The sequence below is a fragment of the Bipolaris sorokiniana genome (genome assembly GCF_000338995.1).
Source record: "Bipolaris sorokiniana ND90Pr unplaced genomic scaffold COCSAscaffold_14, whole genome shotgun sequence".
NCBI lineage: Eukaryota > Fungi > Ascomycota > Dothideomycetes > Pleosporales > Pleosporaceae > Bipolaris > Bipolaris sorokiniana.
The window spans coordinates 203,308-225,175 of record NW_006911908.1 but is presented as its reverse complement, the minus strand read 5'-3'; the positions used below and the strand labels follow the sequence as shown (position 1 = coordinate 225,175).

The 21,868-nt window shown below is 50.4% G+C and overlaps 10 protein-coding genes across 10 annotated transcripts; 5 read left to right on the top strand and 5 right to left on the bottom strand.

Moving 5' to 3' along the window:
- On the bottom strand, window positions 1-1,175 carry COCSADRAFT_39999 (uncharacterized protein). The gene has a single exon (XM_007705395.1). It carries the CDS (start codon window positions 838-840, stop codon window positions 226-228), a length of 615 nt encoding a protein of 204 aa, XP_007703585.1. The 5' UTR covers window positions 841-1,175; the 3' UTR covers window positions 1-225.
- A 781-nt stretch (window positions 1,176-1,956) lies between these two features.
- Window positions 1,957-3,555, bottom strand: COCSADRAFT_241901 (uncharacterized protein). Its single transcript, XM_007705543.1, has 4 exons — window positions 3,218-3,555; window positions 3,006-3,161; window positions 2,829-2,951; window positions 1,957-2,778 (listed from the first exon to the last, which is right to left on the bottom strand). Exons 1-4 carry the CDS (start codon window positions 3,353-3,355, stop codon window positions 2,275-2,277), a joined length of 921 nt encoding a protein of 306 aa, XP_007703733.1. The 5' UTR covers window positions 3,356-3,555; the 3' UTR covers window positions 1,957-2,274.
- Window positions 3,556-5,037: 1,482 nt separating this feature from the next.
- Window positions 5,038-5,781, bottom strand: COCSADRAFT_98747 (uncharacterized protein; the record flags this gene model as incomplete). The annotated part of the gene is made up of 2 exons (XM_007705542.1): window positions 5,038-5,531; window positions 5,580-5,781. 2 exons carry the CDS (start codon window positions 5,779-5,781, stop codon window positions 5,038-5,040), a joined length of 696 nt encoding a protein of 231 aa, XP_007703732.1.
- A 155-nt stretch (window positions 5,782-5,936) lies between these two features.
- COCSADRAFT_125063 (uncharacterized protein) lies at window positions 5,937-8,162 on the top strand. Its single transcript, XM_007705541.1, has 4 exons — window positions 5,937-6,200; window positions 6,250-6,329; window positions 6,380-6,734; window positions 6,783-8,162. The coding sequence occupies exons 1-4, from the start codon at window positions 6,118-6,120 to the stop codon at window positions 7,771-7,773; spliced, it is 1,509 nt and encodes a 502-aa protein (XP_007703731.1). The 5' UTR covers window positions 5,937-6,117; the 3' UTR covers window positions 7,774-8,162.
- COCSADRAFT_150134 (uncharacterized protein) lies at window positions 8,161-8,800 on the bottom strand (the record flags this gene model as incomplete). Its single annotated transcript, XM_007705540.1, has 2 exons — window positions 8,605-8,800; window positions 8,161-8,452 (listed from the first exon to the last, which is right to left on the bottom strand). The coding sequence occupies exons 1-2, from the start codon at window positions 8,679-8,681 to the stop codon at window positions 8,161-8,163; spliced, it is 369 nt and encodes a 122-aa protein (XP_007703730.1). The 5' UTR covers window positions 8,682-8,800.
- A 630-nt stretch (window positions 8,801-9,430) lies between these two features.
- COCSADRAFT_174644 (uncharacterized protein) lies at window positions 9,431-13,392 on the bottom strand (the record flags this gene model as incomplete). Its single annotated transcript, XM_007705539.1, has 9 exons — window positions 9,431-9,646; window positions 9,773-10,177; window positions 10,326-10,596; window positions 10,759-11,284; window positions 11,378-11,713; window positions 11,850-11,902; window positions 11,949-12,102; window positions 12,172-12,335; window positions 12,365-13,392. The coding sequence occupies 9 exons, from the start codon at window positions 13,390-13,392 to the stop codon at window positions 9,431-9,433; spliced, it is 3,153 nt and encodes a 1,050-aa protein (XP_007703729.1).
- A 111-nt stretch (window positions 13,393-13,503) lies between these two features.
- COCSADRAFT_29592 (uncharacterized protein) lies at window positions 13,504-14,172 on the top strand (the record flags this gene model as incomplete). Its single annotated transcript, XM_007705368.1, has 1 exon — window positions 13,504-14,172. The coding sequence occupies one exon, from the start codon at window positions 13,504-13,506 to the stop codon at window positions 14,170-14,172; it is 669 nt and encodes a 222-aa protein (XP_007703558.1).
- A 502-nt stretch (window positions 14,173-14,674) lies between these two features.
- Window positions 14,675-14,824, top strand: COCSADRAFT_98758 (uncharacterized protein; the record flags this gene model as incomplete). Its single annotated transcript, XM_007705538.1, has 1 exon — window positions 14,675-14,824. A coding segment is annotated over one exon (150 nt), but the record flags the coding sequence as incomplete, so codon positions are not given.
- Window positions 14,825-15,536: 712 nt separating this feature from the next.
- Window positions 15,537-16,522, top strand: COCSADRAFT_202631 (uncharacterized protein). The gene is made up of 4 exons (XM_007705537.1): window positions 15,537-15,600; window positions 15,651-15,759; window positions 15,809-15,969; window positions 16,025-16,522. Exons 1-4 carry the CDS (start codon window positions 15,589-15,591, stop codon window positions 16,451-16,453), a joined length of 711 nt encoding a protein of 236 aa, XP_007703727.1. The 5' UTR covers window positions 15,537-15,588; the 3' UTR covers window positions 16,454-16,522.
- A 303-nt stretch (window positions 16,523-16,825) lies between these two features.
- Window positions 16,826-21,424, top strand: COCSADRAFT_99201 (glycoside hydrolase family 76 protein; the record flags this gene model as incomplete). The annotated part of the gene is made up of 5 exons (XM_007705536.1): window positions 16,826-18,309; window positions 18,366-18,648; window positions 20,000-20,233; window positions 20,286-20,768; window positions 20,834-21,424. 5 exons carry the CDS (start codon window positions 16,826-16,828, stop codon window positions 21,422-21,424), a joined length of 3,075 nt encoding a protein of 1,024 aa, XP_007703726.1.
- Between the last annotated feature and the right edge of the window lie 444 nt (window positions 21,425-21,868).

Genomic DNA, 21,868 nt, shown 5'->3' with positions numbered 1-21,868 from the left:
TGCTTCTGAGACTTGGTTGCTATTGTTTCTAGATATATAATTTTAAAATTAAAGATGAGATTTTAGAAATTCGCGTCTACATAATCGTTGAATTTGTGGCCCTTTTTCTTTTCATGTTTTGGAACTTAGCACAACCCTCACATGACCCCCCCTTTTTTTCCTAATCAAGTGCCAACGAAACCACAATCAACTGAGCAATCCAAAAACTCGCAACTAACCATCTACCTACAACGTACTCTGATGCGAAACCTCCCTCCTCACCCCCTCCTCCTCCTTCCCACCCCCCTTCCCCACCAGCCTAACCCCAATACTCTGCTTATGCACCAGCGTCTGCAACACAACACAATACCTCTCCGTCAACTTCCCCAACCTCTCAACCTCCTCCTCACTAATCACCCTCCCATCCTCCCTCTTCCCAAACTCCACCGCAAAATCCAGTCGAATCCCCGTAAGACCCACAGGCGCCGTCTTATCCACGCCCAGGGTACCTCTGAAATCCAAGTCGCCCTCCGCAGTCACGGTGCCAGAGACGATGGGGATGCCGAGGGCCGTGGCAACGGCTTTGAGGGTTACACCAGAGCAGGCGACGAGGGCGTCGAGGAGCATGTCGCCCGAGCAGAGTTCGCCTGAGATGGCAGGGTCGTCGCCGCCGGCTTTTTGGTGCAGGCCGGCGACGCGGTGGGCTTCTTTGATGGCGGGGCTGTCAGAGAGTTTGCATGTAATTGAGTGGCTGTCTAGGGAGCCTGTGGATTTTAGGGTTACGACTGCGGATGAAGGGTCGTTGCGGTAGCCTTCTTTGATGGGGGCTTGCTTTTCGCGGAGGGCTTGGGCGGCGGACATGGTTGTGGTGACAGTGATGACAGGACGTGTTCAGTATGTGGTGAGAGCTGCGGGGTTTGATGTGCAAAAGTTATTCTTGGAATGATTAATAAATTGGGTTTATGATGACCAGGTGTGTACTTGAGCCACTAGATAGTGGACGGAGCTTGCCCCGCAGAGGGCAGGCCATGGTTCCGCAGCCCCGCTTTGACAGTTGAGCGGGTGATGAAATGGGAAGGTGGGTTGTGGCATCTTCTTCGTCTGTGAAATAATTCCAGCACAAAGAAGAACTATATTAATTGAGTTCTAGGTATTATGACGCAGCGATATTATAGAACCATAGCACGCTTAATGTATCGCAATCGAGATGATAAGAGTTGACGATAAGATAAGGATGCGGGAACGATAGAACCTGGATGACGACTTGATTATTTCATGTCATCTCCACTCGGTTGTGGGGTACGCAACTAAAAGACTTGGACAAATATTACAACTGCTACAGATATTACCCGTCTGCGAAGTTGTCGTTCACGCTTGGACTTATGCTGAACAATTAATCCATTACAAGCCCTCCTCAAGTTCCTTGCATCTCGACAAAGGCATGACGAACACGGACAAGCAGCCACTAAAAGATGAAAAGCACTCGGTAGAAAATAAAAAGCCCTTGATTGCTTCATTGTTACACCAATCTGATTTTGACTCAAAAGAAAACATCCTCATGCGTGACACTGTCATGCGTGACACTGAAAGCGGCCACCGATTCTTCACCTTCTCTGGCCGTCAGAACATCCGGGCATGGGATACGTACAAAACAAAATGACCCAACATGACTTGATGTGCGACTTCTGTCTCCAACTCATTTTGTGGAGTGCATTCACCAGCTCTCTTCTCTTCTCACGCAATGAAAATCAGCAGAATATAAGATACAAGGTCGGTAGATAAGATACCTAATGCGCCAATAGAAAACAGGCAGACTAACAGCTATTGGGTAATCACAGCTGCTCTATGCGTTTTCAAAAGCCCCAGCAAAACGAACCTAGATAGTATAACAAGGGGGAATGGAATGTGTAGGAAAAAAAAAACAAGACGGAATAGAGTAAAGAAGGGAAAGGCGCACACAGTAGGCGTATGCAATGGGAAAGGGGACACAGATTTGAAATTATTCTGACAAGGAAACTGGGGTATCGTGCAGAAGAGTGGCCGCCAAACGCACAAGGGTAGCGGTGGCCAGTCCACAAACGCCTGGTTGCTAGGGTGCCCTCCTCTTGCTCAGCTAACAAGCAAGCTCAGCACGTGAAATCAATACGGATCGTCGATTAAGAGCCTGGTCGAGGCAGTCAAACGGCCGGCGAAAGGTATCCAGAAGTGTGAGACAGAGTGCGCACATGAAAGGTAATGAGTGCAAGGAAAAGGTCATGGCGGGTCGTAATGGCATAAGCCAAAAGAGCCAGTCTTTTATAACAAGATGAGGTAGTTGCTGGGCGCAATACCAGTCTCACCATTTGGCTTCTTAGCCTGCCACCACCGTCCGCTGACGTCGGATACTTCGAGAATGTCGTGCTTCTGGAAGCTGATCTCGTTGGCGTCATCTGGATTGGCCTCGTAGCTGTAGATGGCCTTCGCGCGGTAGGGATACTCGATGGTGGCTTCTTGCTGAGCCTCGTCGTTTTGTACTTGGGAGGGGATACCGCCGAAGGGTGGGGCGGACGAGTTGCGGGCGTTTGCGCCAGTGGGGCCCCCGGGGTAACCGGACACGGGAGAGGAGGTCTCGAAGCCGTTGAGTTGGGCGGATGTGTACATTTGGGGGGCGGCGCTCTGGGTTTCAGGACGGTTCGTGTAGCCGTTGGAAATTGGTCGGGACGAGCGAGAGCCTGGGTGCTCCTTGTTAAGGGCATACGAATCGACAAAAGTGCGGTGGCTGGCTTGTGGTTGCGATCCGTAGTAGAAGATCCAGACAATCTGGACAATGTCAGTGGTGGTCAGTAATTGGTAGGGTGTGTATGCCTTACCGCGATCATGGAGAGCAGAATATAGCCGGCGGCAGCAGCCTCGAAGGGGGTGACAGGTGAGTAAACGAGCGAGTTGACAGACGAGGTAGTGAAGACGAGGCCAGCAGCAAGGAAACCAACAATCTGAGCGAATTAGCACGGGCGGCCCTGGGAATATTGAGCGCGAGGAGAACGTACGGCAACATGGTAAGTCCGCTCAGCATCTGAAGCGACTGTGACGGTGACGCCGACAATGCAGAAGAACATGAAGACAAGAGTCCACCATGCGAAGTTTGGGAAGCCGCCATGAATGGCGGATATTATGGAGCTGACAAAGGAGATGATCCAGGCAAGCTGTGGCAGAGGTTAGCGAGGGAAGGCGCGAGGGCGGATGGGCAGGAGCGACTCACGATGCCAATGGAGATTGTGGCGAGGGCGAAAGGGTCGCCAACAATGCGGCCGAAACTGAAGCCCGACGACCTCTGGCCGTAGCCTCCGTTTTCCATTTTTGCGAACGAGGTGGATGTGGCTGCGTGGGACGAGGGCATATACTGTTGGCGGTGGTTGCGATGGATGGGGGCGAGTGAATGAGGGTGTGGGCGCGCGGTGTCAGGGTCTGGTCCAGCGACGACAGCGAGGCGCAGCGAGGGGGTATGTATGTAGTATGGATGTACCGATGGATGGACGGATACAATGATGCGTGTGTGTGGGAGTGTGTGTGGTGTCGAGCAGCGATAGGGCGGCGGCTGCAAAAAGAGGGGAGGGTACAGCGCAGCACAGCTAACAGGCAAGCAAACAGGTCAATGGAGAGGGTGTCGAGGGCTTTTGGCAACGGGTGCTTAGGGCAGAGATGCGACGGTTTCAAGTCGGGCAGGCTGGGGCGCGCCATTGGCCGGCCAGGTCGCCCAGGGTCGGTCGGGGATTGCGGCGGGTCCCACTCGTATGCAGATTAAAATGGATTAAAATGGTACCGCTCCAGCTCAGCCAGAGGGCCTGGACACACTCGACTGAACACGCGCGTCGACTGCATTAGCCCTGCCCTCCACCCCGGAGAGCTGCCGACAACGAGCACAATCAAACCACAACCACGGCGACAGCAGAGCACACAGCAGATGCTGCAGTCCACTCTCTCTCCTCCTCGCGCCCGCCCCCGCTGTGACGCTCGTTGCCTGGTTTTTGCTTCTGCTGGCTGGGCGAAACCGACTGGCACAAAGGCCATTACCGCCAGCATGCCAGGGGGGGTTCCTGAGCGCACCGTCGAGTGCCCTGCAGTATCCCTCCGAACTCATCGCGAACCACGCCTTTCAGGGCAGAGAACAGCCACTCCCGCCTAGGCATAGCGGCTGCCTCTTTGATTATCCCCATCAATCGGGGCCCGTCTGCCGCGACTGGCCCGCCCTCGACGCAAAGAATCGTCGTCGGCACCATGTCCCCTGTGAAGCCAATATGGCCATGTCAGCAGCGCCCTCGTCATCGTCTTCGTCTTAATCAAGTATCAATCTCGTCAGGTACAAGCCACACTGCACAGACATACGTCTTGTTCCTGGTGCGTGCAGCTTCTAGCCAAGCCCTCACCACGCCGCCACGACGCTTTGGGCCTCGCCAGATGATTCGAGACGCCGCTGAAACGCCTTCTTACGGCAAACTTCTCTCCGCAGCCCTACACAACATCACCTCGACATCATGGCCGCCTACCAGGCGCTTATCAAGCATCGTCATGTTTGACCATCTGCCTCGATGACATGGCACAATGTTTCTTCGCTACCCCCACCATCCAATCACCCGACAGCACCGTTACCCCTGCATGCCAACGCCTCACAACTCCCGTCCTATTTCGTCGACCAAACTCAAATCTGCGTACCTGACATCCGGTCCCGGCACCATCCGCCCTGTTGCATGTCCATGTGCCTGCTTCCTCAACAATGCCCCTCTGTCATGACGACAACTCGCCCCGACAGTAGCCACCTAATGCCTTTTTCTCATTCCTAATTACCCCCATCTGCCACAGGGTGTAGAAGAAGAAAACTCCTGCATGCATGCACATTACCCTATCCCCAAGGACTGCGCCACGTCAACCTAACATGCATCTACATACACATTTACAACCAATATCCACCTCTTCGTCCGTTCAAGGGGCCCATCGTGGCTCTCGACTTACCCGCGCCGGTAATTTCTTTTTTCCCACTGCTCCATGTCGCCCAACGTAATCTTGCGACAGTGCTGACAGTTCTCACAACTCGTCGTCCTCGGCATCTTCTTCTTCTGGTCCTTCTTCCTCATGCGCCCCCTCATCACCATTATCCTTTTCGTCCTCGGGCCGCCGTCTGTATTCCTCCCTGACTAATGCTCGCAGTGCCTGCGTGAGCCTCTCGTTGTAGTCCACCCAGCACCTGCCTGCTCCCAGCACCATGACCTGCCTGTACCTCTGGTTAATGAGCCCGTTCCTCCGCCTCAACTCTGACATCTTGAGTGCTTGTTGAAGTTGACGCTCCTCTGCCTCGGCAATCCGCGGTCGCAGCGCTGCAAGCTTGGTGAAACCATCCGTCGTGGGTATGTGCTGATCTTCGAGTGCCTTGAGCTGTGACGCAGTCGTCGCAAAGCTAGTCGCGCGTTCTACGACCAGTGCCGTCTTATATGCAGTGTCAAGGGGAGCGTTGTCCTCGTCCTCGTAGTCGTCGTCCTCGTGGTCGACCTGAGGCTTGAGCACGTCTTTGTGTTTGCTTACTTGTCTCGTCAGCTCTAAGAAGCGGCTCACCTATTAACTTTACATACGTAGACTATTGGCTTCGTCCAGCAGTGCAGTCTTGCCCGCTAGCTGCTGCAATGACTGCTCAATCTTGTGTATCCTATCCGATATTGTCCTCGGCTTGTCCTTGGCCACTTCCTGTGGGCCTCCAAGAACATATTCCAGGCGATCCAGCCGTGATTCTAGTAGCGAAAACGTGAAAAGAACTGCCTCCTCGTATTCGTCCATGGCCGTGGTGAATTGCTGGATATGTCTTGTCTGCCGACGCAGATCGCGTTCCTGCCCAGCTAGTGAACGCAAGCGGATCGGAGCCTGGGTTTTAGCGGGCGGCTACTATCTGCTTATCTGCCTCCGAGACCTCCCCGAACGCGTTTGCCTTGTGTCTAACGTTAAACGTCAGCAGAGCCCTTCCAACCTCACTTGTCATCCCCAGGCACAGCCTCCCTTATCTTATCGCAACACTTTGGCGACCGTTTCTTCACACGTCAACCGTATTGCTTTTTGGCATCAACCGTATGCGCTTGCAATAACAACTACCGTACACTCTACACCCTCCAAGAGAGCATGGCTACCTACTCCGCGATCAGCCCCGAGCCAGCAGACGAAGACCCCATGTCTTCAAGTATCGGATCGCTAAGAGGAAGAAGGTCAGAGGCGCATCTTTAGAGCCTGTCCGACACAAGCTGACAGTAGCAGGCGAGGTAGAGGCAAGCATGATGCTGGATTCAAGGGAGAGGCGACGTGGATCTCGAGTGTCATCAACCTGGCCAACACCAGTATGTTCTTGTCCGTGGATACTCGCTGCCATAAGTACTAAAAATCATAGTCCTTGGCGCTGGTCTTCTCGCCATGCCATCGGCCCTCTCGAAAATGGGCATCTTCCTCGGTATATTCGTGATCGCGTGGGCTGGCACAACCGCGGGTTTTGGTTTATACCTCCAGACTCGATGCGCGCGGTATATCGATCGCGGCCATGTATCATTCGCGACGCTGTCTCAGATGACCTACCCGAACCTCTCTATCCTGTTCGATGCCGCGATCGCGATCAAGTGCTTCGGTGTGGCAGTCAGTTACCTGATCATCATTGGAGATTTGATGCCGGGAGTGGTCAGAGGCTTCGCGCCAGGCGCTGCACACATGGTGTTCTTGTTCGATAGACAGTTTTGGATCACTGCGTTCATGTAAGCACCATACAAACGTACCACAGATCCGTGAGCTAACATATCTAGGCTTGTCGTCATTCCCTTGTCCTTCCTTCGCCGTTTGGATTCGCTCAAGTACACGAGCATAATTGCCCTTTTCTCCATCGCATACCTCGTCATTCTGGTTGTAGCGCACTACATTAAAGGCGACACCATTGCAGACCGAGGAGAAGTCCGCGTGTTTCAATGGGCCGGTACTGTGCCTGCCCTCGCTGCGTTCCCCGTCATCGTCTTTGCATACACATGCCACCAGAACATGTTTTCGATTCTCAACGAGATTGCCGACAACTCTCACTTTCGAACAACAACCGTCATCTTCGCTGCTATTGGCGGCGCATGCAGTTTATACATCTTGACTGGCATCACCGGCTACCTTTCCTATGGCGACAATATCCACGGCAACATCGTATCCATGTACCCTACCGCAGCCGCTAGCACCATCGGTCGACTTGCCATTGTCATTTTAGTCATGTTCTCATACCCCTTACAAATCCACCCTTGCCGCGCTAGCATCGACGCCTGTCTCAAGTGGCGTCCCAGCGGTACGCGCAAACAGGTCGAAGGCAGTCCGTCACGTGCCAGCCTAATGAACAACGCGCCCAAGCCCGGCGCCCCCAAGAGCGCCGAAATGAGCGATCTCCGATTCGCAATCATCTCTACCGTTCTCATCGTCCTGTCTTTCATTACCGCCATGACCGTTACCAGCCTGGAAAAGGTACTGGCGTATGTCGGGTCCACGGGTTCAACTACCATTTCCTTTATTCTTCCAGGCCTGTTTTACTACAAGATTTCTGATCCAGAGTCTACTCACCACCAGCGCCTCATCAAAGACGAGGATGACGAAGACGAGTTTCAGAGTGGTGAGGTCGAGGGCTATGTCACGCGAGAGGGGCATATGAATCGCGATCTTAGAAGGGGACTTTTGAGGAAGATGGCGCTTGCACTGAGCATTTACGGTGTCATTGTTATGGTGACTTGTTTGATTACGAATACCTTTTTAGTCGCGGCTGCGCATTGAGAGCCACCGTGGGGATGTTGCTAGGCATTGTTTTGCATTTAGCGGGAGTTTTTTTCTTTTTTTTTGGGAGGGGGGTGGAGTTGGTCTGCGAGCAAAGTAGATTGTGTTTGGTTTTTGTGAGCGGTTAGGCCGCGCGTGCGGATCTATGTTGGTGATCATGTTTTGCTGTATTCTTACAAATGTACACTCTATTTGCTCTTCTCGCAATAGAACAATATGGCTCTCTTTCTCTCTCTCTCTCTCTCTCTCTCTCTCTCTCTCCTCCATTCTTAGTATCGAAAATTTCCTCGAATAACGCCGTTCGTGATGCCCTCCCACGTACATAGAATATCGTACCCACACCCACACAATTCCCCCTTCCACCACCCTCCCCCCCCCCTCTGCCCTCTACGCCTCCGCCTTCTTCTCAGGCACCAAACTCTTAAACGCCGAATCCGCCTTAATCACCTGTCCCTGCACCTGTCCCACCCGGTACTGCGGCTCCAGAATCCCCACCATGCTCAGTATCCTCCACGCCGTATCGCTTGGCTGCGCGCCCACACCGACCCAGTACCGCGCCCGCGCTATATCCAGCTTGATGTCTTTCCAGGGCCGGCCGTGCGTGTCGCCGGGGCGGGGCGGTTGGGGTTTCGGGTCGTAGGTCCCGAGGACTTCGAGGGGGCGCGAGTTGCGTGCTGTGCTGGGGTTGGGTGTTAGTATTTTGTATGGATATTTATTCTTTCTTCTTTGTTGGCGCTTTTTGGGGAGAGTGAAGGGAGGGGCTGTGTAAGTGTGGGAGAGAGAGGCAATTGGACTGTGAGGTTGACGAGTGCAATTGCGAAATGGGCGTACCGGGCGTGTGCGACTACGATGTTGTAGAAGGGTGCGTGCTTCTTGCCGAAGCGCGCGAGGCGTATTCTTAATACCATTGTTTTAGCGGCGTGTGTATGTGAGGACGCTGTTGCGACCGGACGGGTGTTTGGCAGGATGGATGTAATGGTGGTGGTTTGGGGATCTTTTTGGGGCGGAGCCCGAAGATCTGCCGGTGATGCATAACCCCACTTGTTTGTGACTATTTGGGCTTAGCGTTATTCATATCGACTTGTGTAGGTTTGTGGAGATATCCTTGGGATTTTGGTGGAGTGTGTTTTGCGGCAATTAAATGTGTTGATATTCGTGCCAGGGAAGTAGGTTGTCTATTAGCGCAATTTGTTGCATATTCATTAAAAATCTCCTAATTGCCAATCCTTGGTAATGTTGGCCAAGCCTCAATTGAAATATTGCTAAAATATCACCAAAAATAGAGATCAACCAAATCCATCTGAGCCCTCAGCTTGATCAACTAGATTGATCCCTCATGTCTACCATGAGATTCTGCATGGTGAGAACCATGTCCGAGTGATCACCACTTGGATTACTCCAGTATTGCTCTCGACGGATGATATTCTCAGTAGATGAAAGACTGTCCAACTACTCTTCAGACATTTCCGTGGTATTGAAAAGGAAGAAAGAGCTGTTGATTAGGAGCCGGGGACCACGCTCAACCATCTGAGGCCATATTAGAGTGAGGTCCCAGCGCGCTTGAATTGGGTACATTGCACCAAGACGCATGATTTGCGTGGGCGACAAGCCATTGAATACTGGACATGTGTAAGCGGGTTTCCGTGGTAAGCTTCAATTAGGGATTGACTGTACCTGGGCATTGAACCTTTATCATCTTGAACTCTTCTGGATCATACAAAATGACCATAAGCTCATCGACTTCGATTTTAGTGACAGATGCTAGAATTCTCCTAGACCGTGCACGTTTTGTGGAGTAGAGCATATGTAATATCAACATCGGGCTTTCAAAGTGACGTTGGTTAGCCTCCTCACGTTTCTCCTCGGGCGTCTCCTAGGCTTCCATTTGTGAGGCCTGGTTCTTCCAGAGGAAGCTTGCAAGATCTATGAGACTGTTGCCCCTGTGGTCTAACAGTGAAAAGTCCAAGCTTTCTCCCTCCTCGTCAAGGAGATAACGTACAGCTACCTCATTGCACGTTTCTACGGCAAGACGTAATGCCGTGCTTCTCTTGTATCCGCCTTCGGAAATAGTCAAATTCAAGTATTCTGGCTCATACTTGCGTCTGAAAATACTTTGGAGCGTCGAAGTAGAGTGAGACGAGCCGGGTCGGTATTCCAACATAAAAACAGCTTCATGTACTGCAGACATTTTCGGCCCATCAAGTTCAAATACATCGTAGTACACAGCATCTGTATCAACCATGTCTAGGAAAACATCAATATGGCGGGAAGAATTGCTATATGAATTGGATGACACAATAAATCTGCCTAGAATCGTCGTCCCATCGGTCATTCTGGTCAAGTCGCATTTTCGCGTTTCATAGATCCAACGAGCTATAACATACTTTCCCTTAACAAGCGCATTCTTGAAATGTATTGTGGAAGTTGGCTTCTGACCTGCAGTAATGGTCAAGGTGGTTGAGATATTCAGTGTCGTCGGGCAGGGTGTGCAGCGCGACAAAGAATTCATCCCACTACTGCGAAGAGATCTTATCTGCTTGCGAATGGGAAACAAGCGACTGAAATGCCGCTTTGTCTTGAGGAGAGCAGGCAATCCAAAGACAGCGTATCCATTGCGAGCTACTTGGCTGTAATTTCCCGTCTTGCCAAGTTATCAAATAGTCCAATATGTACGGTTGACTTCGTCCCAGAGCAGATACAACGACGGATTGTCCCTTGCCATTGATATCTAGCGGGTTTGCTCCATGGCGGATAAGAATTTCGAAGGTTCTTTGGAGAGCTTGCTCGTAATCACTTCCATGGATAAGAGCCTGATTGAAAGTGCTGGAATTCTCATCAGTGACAAGTCAGCCCAGAATTGCGAACGGCTCCTTCATGCCTTGACTCCCAAACTTGCGGTAGACTGCATTTAGATCTTCAGAGTAGTCTTTTGGAGCCTCAAGTAAGATTTCGAGGAGTCGGTATTGACAGTTGATGCAAGCCTACCATACGGGAAAAACATGGATGTTGTTGGCCCAAGCGTCATCATACTCTATCTCTCTTCCCTTCAAATCAAAAGGGTCTGCCCCGATGTCCATGAGTGCTTGAGTGGCTGTTTCATTACCTGCGGTGATAGCCCAAGTTAATAGAGTACCTTCAATGGTCCCATATGTTGAGTCAATGCACCGCTTGTATTGCCACCTTTGGTGCGAACGAGCTTCTCGGTCTGCCCCTGCCTTTGTCAGTGCATCTGTGATTTTTGGGATATATTCTTCATCAAAGGAGCTCGGGAAGTGTAACGGGGTAACTCCCTCGTAGTTTGCCAAAGTGGGATCACCACCTTTTTCAAGCAGAAGAAGAGTGACCTCAGCAAATCCGGATCGACATGCCTTTAACAAAACACTTTCATTTCCCTCAAATAGTTCGTTTATGTTCATATGTTGAACTTTCGAAATGATAATACGATGGACAAGTTCGTAGCGGCCCCCAGTTGCGGCAAGTTGGAAAATGGATCCAAGACTGCTAGGTGAATCTTCAGTGACCCTGAATAAAGAATCATTGTTTACTCAGTCTGAGTAATAGTAGTTGCGGGGCGCTGCAAGTCCAATCCCAGCGTATTGAGAACGAAGATGTGAGACTGCCCGCTGGCATTCTTCCATATCGAGGGATGACAATCGCCTTCGTGCTGTAGAGTTGCCTATACAGATTTCTGCATAAAGCCATTGCTTCTCTTCTTCTAGGGAAACCGACAGCTCCAGCTCGAATACAGCACAAAGCCACCCAACCATCCCGCCAGCTACAGTATGTCCTAATCGAGCGGCAAGAAGCATTAATTGAAGTATTGAGTTGAGTTCATCGTGTTTGCTTTTCTCTATCTTTCTCATTCTTAACTGAAGAATAGAGCACTGCCATGCAGCTTTTGCTCGACATAGCTTGTCTTCTCGCTCATCGTGCGCGACGGCTGTCATTTTAACAACAATTTAGTTCACGACTAGAGTTGGAAAGATTTTCAGAGTGCCAGGCGACATATCTGCCTGCTCCAACGTTATATTGAGGGCATTAAATCTTTCATTCATCTCATACCTCGAAAACCGCACCAGCATCATGTATTGAGTACATCTCTTTTGGTTTTGGAAGCTCATGTCTTTTCCTGTTACTTTTAGCTTTTGAGACCGCTGATAGGCTTTGACTCTCACCAGGCTTTTATTATCTCAGGGATTCTATGAGTAGACTCGGATTGGGTTATTTCATCGAGCTGTGGGAGGTTTTGTTTGTGGGATATGCTGTAAGACCTTCTGTCGATATACTCGGTCGTTCGTGCGAAACTCCAGGCGCGCGCCTTATCATCTTCTGTCGGGCTTTCGATCGTTTGATTTACGAATGAGCAAGTCGCGTCAATGCCTATAAAATTTCTCTTACCTGGGTTATTCAATATCTCGTGTTTCTGCGGGTTTAGGTCTGTCGTTTGAATGAAACGCCTCATTGTTGCACGGTCACAATGGTTCAAGGGGTTTAGAATATCTCTACTGAAAATCCAGCTAAGGCATATTCGTAGATTCTGGTGTAGAATATTACTTCTTGGTCTAAGTGAAGGTTGAAAAAAAGATGAGACGTGACAGTCTCCCCTACTGTATGCGCAATCTGGGCAATGGGCTTGAAATGTGAAGTTTCATCAGTAGCATCCTCAGCTTCTTTGTGTTCCCCAGGATCATCCGTCATTTCATCTGGCTGTTGTGTAGCAGCCAGTCCATAGCACTTATTCTCTTCGGCTTCGATGACAGTCCTTAGAAACCAGCTCAATGTATGATAGGTGTATTGCGCCGATTTATCATAAATTCCTTGAATGTCATCTTCAGATGGCTCAAACAGTTCGTACCAATCGTATGGCCTAGACTGCCCAGGATGTTCAGATGGCGTTTTAGATCCATGATTCTCAAAAATTGCCATAGTGTATCCTCTGCTGAGAATATATGACACTAGAAGTGCAAGAGAAAATGTATCTGCGCTGATAAGGTTTTCACCGTCAAGAATCTTTTTGCACTCTAGGGCTTGCCAGATCCCACTCTTGAATGGAAGACGAATCAGCTCTTTGATATCTGTTTTCAGCAATGATGAGCCAAAATCGGAGATTTTGGCGACGAACTTGAGTTCTGGATGTTTGAATATCAGGACGTTGGCAGGCTTGATGTCGCTTTGTATGATGCCAACTTCGTGGAGTGCGGATACGCAGGCGCAGACATCGATGGCAAGTCCAAAGGCTTTGCGGGTACTCATCTTATCGATTGTGAAGCCTTCGGACTGCATCATTGCTTCGAGATTTGTATGGGCCAGCTCCATAACAAAAGCCGGCATGGTCTGGCGTCTTATTGATCGCCAGCAGACTCCCAGAACGGAAACGATGTTTTCATATTCTTGGATATGTGGGTTTCGCAGTATCTGCAACTCCATGCAACTCCACAGCTTTTGATTTCGCTTGTCGCACAACTCGCCCATTATCTTTGGGCATTTGACAGCGACGATCTCTGGAAGGAACTTTCCAGGCACCTCTGGAGAGCTCAGAGGCAAGTATGTTCCTGTCAAAGACTGGAAAGGAATACTGTATACTTCGAAATATGCACCTTGACTGATGGGGGGCAGCATTTCGAAACTCTGGTCGTGAATGAGGACTCCGGCGAGCAAAAGTCTCACTGTTAATGTCCGATGAGAGCGAGTGAATATAGAAAGTAGTGACAGGATGTCATGGTCACGTTAATGGAAACTGACGTTTGTTGCTGGATTTTCGATTGTAGTGGTGTAGTTGGTGGAGCAAGCCTTTATGTTCAAGTCTTCCAGGGTTGCGTGAGGAGCTTCGAATTATGGAGAAAAGGAGAAGAACTTGCTGATGAAGCTGAAATATTCCAAGCAAGACTGGAAATGCAAGCGGCAAAATTGAAGACTTGGAGCGTGGAATGGGGGCTAGACCGCGGCGCTAATTCCATGCATCTCAAAGACAGGTGTTTCCAGGAGCACGGAGATGTTGCGGTGAGATACGTCGTTTTCATCTATCATTTCCTGCATGAGCTCGGAAAGCTGGGGCAGGATTTCCCGGCAATCTCTTCGGCCGGTAACACATCCATATTCGCCGCCTCATTCATCACGAAACTGCTTAACATGGCCAATCCAAACTCGACAGAGCGAACAGATCTCGAAGAAAAACTAAGAAGCGCACAGACTGCTGCTGGACTGAAAGAAAAAATGAAGTGGGCGCTTAATGACAGCGGGCCATTGAAGGCTCTTGACCAGTTGAAGAGCTTGGTTGATGAATTGCTCGACTTTTTCACGCCCCCGAAAGTTCATCCTGCAGCAAAACTGGCATTGAGTAATCTTTTGGCCACAATGAGTCTAGCAAAGCTACAAGCATTGAAGCTCACAGTCGGATGAGAACTTGGAACTGCAGGGGCTGGCCCTCCTCAAGTCTGCAATCATAGAAACGGATGCCCGAAAGACGGTTCTTGGCGGTAAGAATGTAAAGGAGAAGGAACGGTTTCTGAAAGAGACTGGTGCAAGAGAGGACAAATCTGGTCGGAGCTACGCCTTCTTTACCAAGAATGGCACTACACTAGGCGTGCTAATAGAATGGAAGCTCGTAGATCCTGTAAAATGCCTGCCAAATGACTCGAGAGCGATGTATAAAACGATGCTACAATACCGAATCAGGAACTTGGCGAGACTTCTCAAGGCCGAGTATAAGCCTGCAGAGCTGCGTATACTACCATGTATTGGGGTAGTTACAAGGCATCTGGTTGATGAGAAGTTGGAGCACGGCCCTGTGTTCAATATCCTCGGAACAAACTATTAATGTTTACCGCAAATCCTCGAAGGAAACGGACATGACCTTGACGCAGGAGACTGGTATCACATTTCTGGGTACATTTCCCGAGCTTTGTTGTACATACATCTTGCTGGTTGGCTTCACAAGGGCATCCGGAGCGACAACATACTCTTTTTCGCTGAGAATAACGGTGGTTTCTCTTATGACCAATCTTTTGTTGTAGGATTCGAATATAGCAGGGAAGCATCTGATCCCCACTAAACAGAAGGCGTCACGGATGATTTTGAATACAATCTTTATCGCCATCCAGACGTGCAAGGTTTGCCAGCCGCGGTACAGACAACAACAACACAAGCATCATCAACTTCCAATACGAGCAAAATATCATTTGATTATACTCATGGTCAATACAGCTTGGGAATTCTCCTTTTGGAGCTCGGCTTGAGAGAAAGTATCAAGAATGTATAGCAAAGAGCATCTTAAGTCGCTGGATACAAGGGTCATTCTGCCAAGGAATTTCAAGATTACGTTGTGGATTGTGAAGTGCCCAAATTGGCCTCAAGGATGGGCAAGGGGTATCAGGATGCGACGAGACTCTGTCTCACGAAAGGCCTCATCTCTAAAGATTTCCGAAGCATTCAGGAGCTATTTTACCTGAATGTTGTAAGAGCGCTAGATTCTTATAGAGTACCCTGAACCCTTCTCTTACCCTATCATGTATCTGGGCAGTATAAACAAGTGAGCTCAACGTTTGGAAGATGTTTTTCTCTTCAATAAATTAGAAAAAAATTGAAAGATTCATGTGTTTTTTTTGGTTTCTGCCATGTTGCGACGAGTTCACATAACTACGTTGGGTCGGGGATTGCACACACAAAAGGAGGGTGCGGTGGACTGCTCTGACCAGATGCGCAGTCGAGACCAGTGATGTAATTGCAAGCACCATGTCGTACCTACCCGATGCATTCATTGATCTCCTGAACACCACACTCATCCCATTTTACGCAGATTTCTCTACAAATCCCGAAATGGCAATCAGAGTGAGTCTTTGACGCAGTGATACTCTGTGTAGAGGCTAACGTTCTAATAGACTCTGTCGGCCAAAAGCGCTGCAGCGCTCGACCAAGAACTTATGTCGACTGGCGCGTTCTCTATCGATCAGTTGATGGAGCTTGCCGGACTTTCGGTATCGCAAGCTGGTATATTAAACTCTGATATTCCTTTCCATGATTGGACTAATCAAAAAAGTGTTCAAACTACAACCTCTCAGCAAAGGCAAGCGCATCCTGGTCGCATGTGGTCCTGGCAACAATGGCGGCGATGGCCTTGTCGCAGCTCGCCATCTATTTCACTACGGTTACCAACCCACAATCTACTACCCCAAGCAAAGCAAAAACGAGCTTTACCAGGTGAGTGATGATGGTCGAAAAGACATGCTGTCTCATATATGCTCACATGTCGCAGCGGCTCAAGAAACAGTTGGAAGACCTCAAAGTGCCATTCACCGAAGACTTCGCTGGCGCGCTGAAACAAACTGATCACATTGTCGACGCCATTTTTGGATTCAGCTTTTCTGGGGAAGTGCGTGAACCTTTTCCAAAGGTCATCGAGGCGCTTGCGTCTACCTCTGTTCCTGTGCTATCGGTTGATGCGCCCTCATCCTGGGACATTGAAGAGGGCCCTCGAGACTCGGGACCAGGCAAGGGCTTCATGCCGCCAGCACTCATCAGCTTAACAGCACCCAAACCACTTATTAAGAATTTCTCTGGTCGTCATTTTCTTGGTGGCAGGTTCCTGAGCCCAGAGATGGCAGAGAAGTACAATCTTGATATACCCAAATATGAAGGCTTAGACCAAGTGGTTGAGATGCCTGTGGACGGCGGCAAGCTGTAAGCAAGTGCCGTCATTATATACACAAGTCTGTTCATTTTTCTATCTGATCGAGACGACTTGAATGAGAATAACTTTTCAATGTTTGAATGTGATGCACTTGAATAATTTCAAAGGACCTGCTTGTTGTGACTAGCGTGTCTTCCCCGCAGAGCCGCGGTACGGCTAACAGCGGTCTTGAGATGTCATCGGAGCCCCAGCTTCGACACAGTTCGGTAAACAGCCATCGCGGCCTTGGATGGGCCGTCAATCGGGCCAAGTTCCAGTATTTGTTTCTTCTGTCTCATTGTGCGGGGTGCCACCTTTTATCTGCATGTGGTGCAAAACATTACCCACTCATCCATAATCCCAGAGCACAGAATTCCATAGCCCAAGATGGTCCCCAAAGCACCTTCTCGTGAGGCTTTGGCACTTCTCAAGAACACAATTCGACCCGCCGCAGCCATCCGATCGCAGGCACAGCGCTGTCTCCTCTCATCCCCTTCTCGCCCTACAACACTATCGCAATCACGAGCTGGGCACTTGCATCAAGGGACGCGCAACGCCGCTACCTTTACACATTCACACCATGCCGAGGCCGTCTCAGTTATCCCTACAAACGTCGACACAAGCAATGCCGACTTCAAGGAGAACAGGCGCCAGATGGACGAAGCAACTGAGAAGCTCGTCAATCTCCACACCAAGATCGCGCAGGGCGGCCCGCAAAAGGCGAGGGACAAGCACATACAACGAGGCAAGATGTTGGTTAGGGACAGAATCTCTGGCCTGATTGACCCTGGCACACCTTTTCTCGAGTTGAGCCAAATGGCAGGCTATGACATGTATGGCGAAGATGACGTACCTGCAGGTGGCATTGTCACGGGCATTGGCAGCGTCAACGGCGTTCAATGCATGGTGGTTGCAAACGACGCCACAGTCAAAGGAGGCACATACTACCCCATTACCGTGAAGAAGCACCTGCGAGCGCAGACAATTGCGCAGGAGAACCGCTTACCGTGCATCTACCTGGTGGATTCTGGAGGCGCCAATCTTCCCAACCAAGCCGATGTTTTCCCAGACGTGAACCACTTCGGCCGCATCTTCTACAATCAGGCACGCATGTCAAGTATGGGCATCCCGCAGATAAGTGTGGTAATGGGGCCATGCACGGCAGGTGGCGCCTATGTGCCTAGCATGAGTGATGAGAACATTATCGTAGAGAACCAAGGCCACATCTTCCTCGCAGGACCACCTCTCGTCAAGGCAGCCACGGGCGAAGTCGTCTCAGCTGAGGATCTCGGCGGAGGTAAGCTCCACAGTGAGGTCTCTGGTGTTACGGACTACCTGGCAGTTGACGACGCGCACGCGCTCGTCCTGGCGCGAAGGAGCATCGGTAACCTTAACTGGCACCGCAACCAGACGGTTACTGCGCAGCCGAGCTATCAGGAGCCGTTGTACGATCCCCAGGAGTTGTCTGGCATTGTAGGTACCAACCTGCGTCGACAGATACCCATACACGAGGTGATTGCACGCATCGTCGATGGATCGTCGTTTGACGAGTTCAAGCCACTGTACGGGTCAACGCTGGTAACTGGGTTCGCAAAGATCTACGGACACCCAGTCGGCATTGTTGCCAACAACGGTATTCTCTTCAGCGAAAGCTCACTCAAGGGAGCGCATTTTGTTCAGCTATGCGGCAAGCGCCACATTCCACTCATCTTCCTGCAAAACATTTCTGGCTTCATGGTCGGACAGGACGCCGAAAAGGGCGGCATTGCAAAGAACGGAGCCAAGCTTGTGACAGCTGTAAGCTGTGTTGACGTCCCCAAGTTCACGGTAGTAGTGGGATCTAGTGCTGGAGCTGGAAATTACGGCATGTGGTAAGTGTCACCCGGTTTAGACTTTTGGCTTCTGTTTACTAACGTGCTACTTCTAGCGGTCGAGCATACTCTCCCCGGCTCATGTTTACCTGGCCGAATGCCAAGACATCGGTCATGGGCGCAGAACAGCTTTCGTCGGTCATGGAGGCTGTTGGCAAGAAGGTGGATCCTGCGCTCAAGGCACGAATCGAACACGAAAGTGAAGCAACGTTTGGGTCGGCCAGGCTGTGGGACGATGGAATCATACCACCGGAGCACACCCGGCGGGTACTCGGCATGGGATTGCAAATGGCATGTGGTGGGCAGAACCAGCGCGTCGACAAGGAGAGCACATGGGGCGTGTTCAGGATGTAGCCCAAAGAAAAGGGGAGATTGGTAGAAAAGCAAAATTCCAAAACGCGCGTTTTTTCTCTGCTTCGTCATCATTTCGATCTTGTCTTCGCGTCTTTGCTGGGTGATTTTCATAGTCGTGTTACGAAAACTGTGGTGCTGTCGCTGCGTAGCGGATTCGATCACAATTTCCGCCCCCCACAAAAACCCTGACGTCCGCCGCTTCCGTGCGGCTTGGCATGCGCTCGTCAAGACTGATGACAGGCCTTTTCAAGACGGCGCAAGCATGCTTGGAAAACGCTTGTATCTGTGACGAAGCAGATGTAAACCAGACATCTTCTGTAGCCACACAAGACACGCTCTATTTTGTACATCTGTATGTATCTTCCGTCACTCTTCCTTTGCAACGTGACTAATATACAGGTAAATGCATGTACTATACACAAAGCAAGGCATGAATCCTTTGCCAGCCCGAGGCAGACAGGCGGCCCTGCGCCACAGTTCCCTGCCAACCGCCCCGCCCCGCCCAACGTTTTGGTCCCTCTTTTGTTTCAAGCCATCTTTAACGTGGGACCAGCATGATTACTACTATGAAAATCTCTTTCGGATACCGGAATCAACAACCTTCCTAGCCGAATAGACTTCTGCAAGCGAACTTCCTGACGTCCTAGCCAGGTTCCCCTCATGTGGGCTCCGGAGCCGAGTTGCTGATAATGGTGGCGGCCCGGCTAGGTTCGCGTATTCCATTTTGGGCCCTGCCTTGCCTGTAGTAGGTGGGAAGGGAGGCCGTAAAGAGTGGGCGCATGCAAGGTGATTTGCTGACGCTCGAGATACGGGATTAGGTGTCCAGCCCTGTGGCACACAAGCCGCCATCGTAAGTAGCTCCAGCTCTGCTCCATCGGGCATATGTCATGTTGGTATTCCTTGTCAGATGCTTGCTCGTCGATCCCACCCACTCTTTCTTCGTCACCTCGCTGTCCTTCACTCCTGGTATCCCCCATTCACACACTTCTCTTCCCTTTCATTCCTCTGCCCTTGTGTCACCCGACTAGTTGGCTCCCCAGTTACTGTTTTACTCGTTTCTTTTCCAAAGTAACATAGTGTATTCTTGCCACGAGGCTACACCTGACCTCCCAGGACTCCACTCGTTAGCATTACTCTAGTCGCATCTTCCATGCTGTCATGAGATTATTCAGCCCTATTCGAGCGCTAGCAGCGCTCTCTCTGCTATCATCAGACGTCGTGCGACCACTTACTCAGGCTCTAACACTAGATCCGAACTCCCCAGGTAAGGATCTATGCCCGCTCAACCCCATACACATTTACATGAGTTGATATCGTTATTACAGATTCTATCAAGGATATTTCTAGCAAGATCGCCAAACAGCTTGTCGCTCAATATGCGACAATTGACGACAAAGGCATCCATGTGCTTGGAGGCTACCCAGGTATCTTGTACCCACCATATTACTGGTGGCAGGCAGGCGCCATGTTTGGCACATTGCTAGACTACTGGCACTACACTGGGGATGACCAGTACAATGAAATGATTCGTGAAGGTTTGATACACCAGTTTGGAGAGCATCTTGATCTGGTATTACATCATCTACAGAGTTTTAGCGGGATAGTTCACTCACCATGTTTAGATGCCTTCGAACCAGTCCAAGAATGAGGGAAATGACGATCAAGTGTTTTGGGCCTTTTCCATGATGGCCGCAGCAGAATATAAGCTCCAGGACCCCCCAGACGGCCAGCCTGGCTGGCTCGCCATGACTCAATCCGTCTTCAACCAGTTCGTGGGTCGTTACCAGAAGGAGGTCGCTGACGGGATTTGCGGTGGTGGCATGCGCTGGCAGATTTACCCATGGCTCAACGGTTGGACGTACAAGAACACTGCAACAAATGGCGGTCTTTTCCATCTCGGCGCACGACTAGCCATGTACACAGGCAATGATACGTATGCCGTGTGGGCGGAAAAATCCTTCGACTGGATGTCAAACAGCCCGATCCTGCCCGGCGACGGCCAAGTCTACGATGGCACAGATATAAAAACGAATCCTCCCTGCAGCAAAGCGGATCGGACCCCATGGACCTACAACTATGGCATCATGATAGCCGGCGCCGCATACGTACGTTCTCTGTTCCTCCCTTCTCCCCTTCCCCCCAAGAAAGCCAAACTAACACCGCAGCCCAGATGTACAACTACACCAACGGCGCTGAAAAATGGAAAACCGCCCTATCCCAATTCCTCAACAAATCTGAAATCTTCTTCCCGCAGGACAAAGGCGGCGTCATGATCGAAGTCTGCGAAGCAAACCAAGTCTGCGATACGGACCAGGAATCCTTCAAAGCCTATCTCGCCCGCTGGCTCGGCATCACCCTCCAAGTCGCCCCCGAATTCGCTCCGACCATCATGCCGCGCCTCCAGAAATCCGCGGTCGCCGCCGCGCAAACGTGCGAGGGGCCGTCGCAGCACAACGGTGGGAATCACCAGTGCGGAATGAGGTGGTACAATCAAGGCTTTGATGGGATAGGTGGTGTGGGACCGCAGATGACGGCGTTGAATGTTATTAGCGTGTTGAATGCGCAGCGCGTGGCGCCGCCGTATAAGCATTCGACGGGAGGGACGAGTAAAGGAGATCCTGGATTGGGGTCCGGGAATGATGCGGATAGGCTGCCCAAGTTTGAGTCGGATATCACCACCGCGGATAAGGCGGGAGCGGCGATTGTGACCATCTTGGTGGCGGTGGGGTTTATTGGAGGCTCAGTTTGGATCATAAATTGATAGTTTGAGAGGGGGGATTTGTACATACATATGGTTCCGTTGTTTTGCCGTTTTGCTACGTGTTTATACCCATTTGGAAATTGGAATGGATGGGGCGGATGTATTATTAAGGCACCCTGGAAATATAATGAGTAAAGAATATTCTGATGCACACAGTTGATCATGAAAATGATTCAGAAGAAACATACGTTCTTTCTCATTAACTCATTTCAACTCTTCAAAAACAACTTGATCGTTTTTTAAAAACATGCAACTTTGCTGTCAACGATATGCTCCTTAATATATGTCTCATGTCAATTTCATATCCAAGTCTCAAATCGATATCCACCTGGCATCTGGGCATAAGTATTTATTGTATGAAATCTAAAAATGGGTATCAATGTCCCGTTAATGCTACCAAAGCCTTCCCTGAATCAATAAGTTCATTCTACCAATCATCGCAAC

Bases quoted from the DNA above. Each gene is read 5' to 3' on its own strand.
- COCSADRAFT_39999 (XM_007705395.1), bottom strand. From the start codon at position 840: ATGTCCGCCGCCCAAGCCCTCCGCGAAAAGCAAGCCCCCATCAAAGAA.
- COCSADRAFT_241901 (XM_007705543.1), bottom strand. From the start codon at position 3,355: ATGCCCTCGTCCCACGCAGCCACATCCACCTCGTTCGCAAAAATGGAA. The intron at 3,162-3,217 runs GTGAGTCGCTCC...CCTCTGCCACAG, and splicing joins CCACAATCTCCATTGGCATC to CTTGCCTGGATCATCTCCTT. The intron at 2,952-3,005 runs GTACGTTCTCCT...TAATTCGCTCAG, and splicing joins AGCGGACTTACCATGTTGCC to ATTGTTGGTTTCCTTGCTGC.
- COCSADRAFT_125063 (XM_007705541.1), top strand. From the start codon at position 6,118: ATGGCTACCTACTCCGCGATCAGCCCCGAGCCAGCAGACGAAGACCCC. The intron at 6,330-6,379 runs GTATGTTCTTGT...TAAAAATCATAG, and splicing joins CATCAACCTGGCCAACACCA to TCCTTGGCGCTGGTCTTCTC. The intron at 6,735-6,782 runs GTAAGCACCATA...TAACATATCTAG, and splicing joins TTTTGGATCACTGCGTTCAT to GCTTGTCGTCATTCCCTTGT.
- COCSADRAFT_202631 (XM_007705537.1), top strand. The intron at 15,760-15,808 runs GTATATTAAACT...TAATCAAAAAAG, and splicing joins ACTTTCGGTATCGCAAGCTG to TGTTCAAACTACAACCTCTC. The intron at 15,970-16,024 runs GTGAGTGATGAT...CACATGTCGCAG, and splicing joins GCAAAAACGAGCTTTACCAG to CGGCTCAAGAAACAGTTGGA.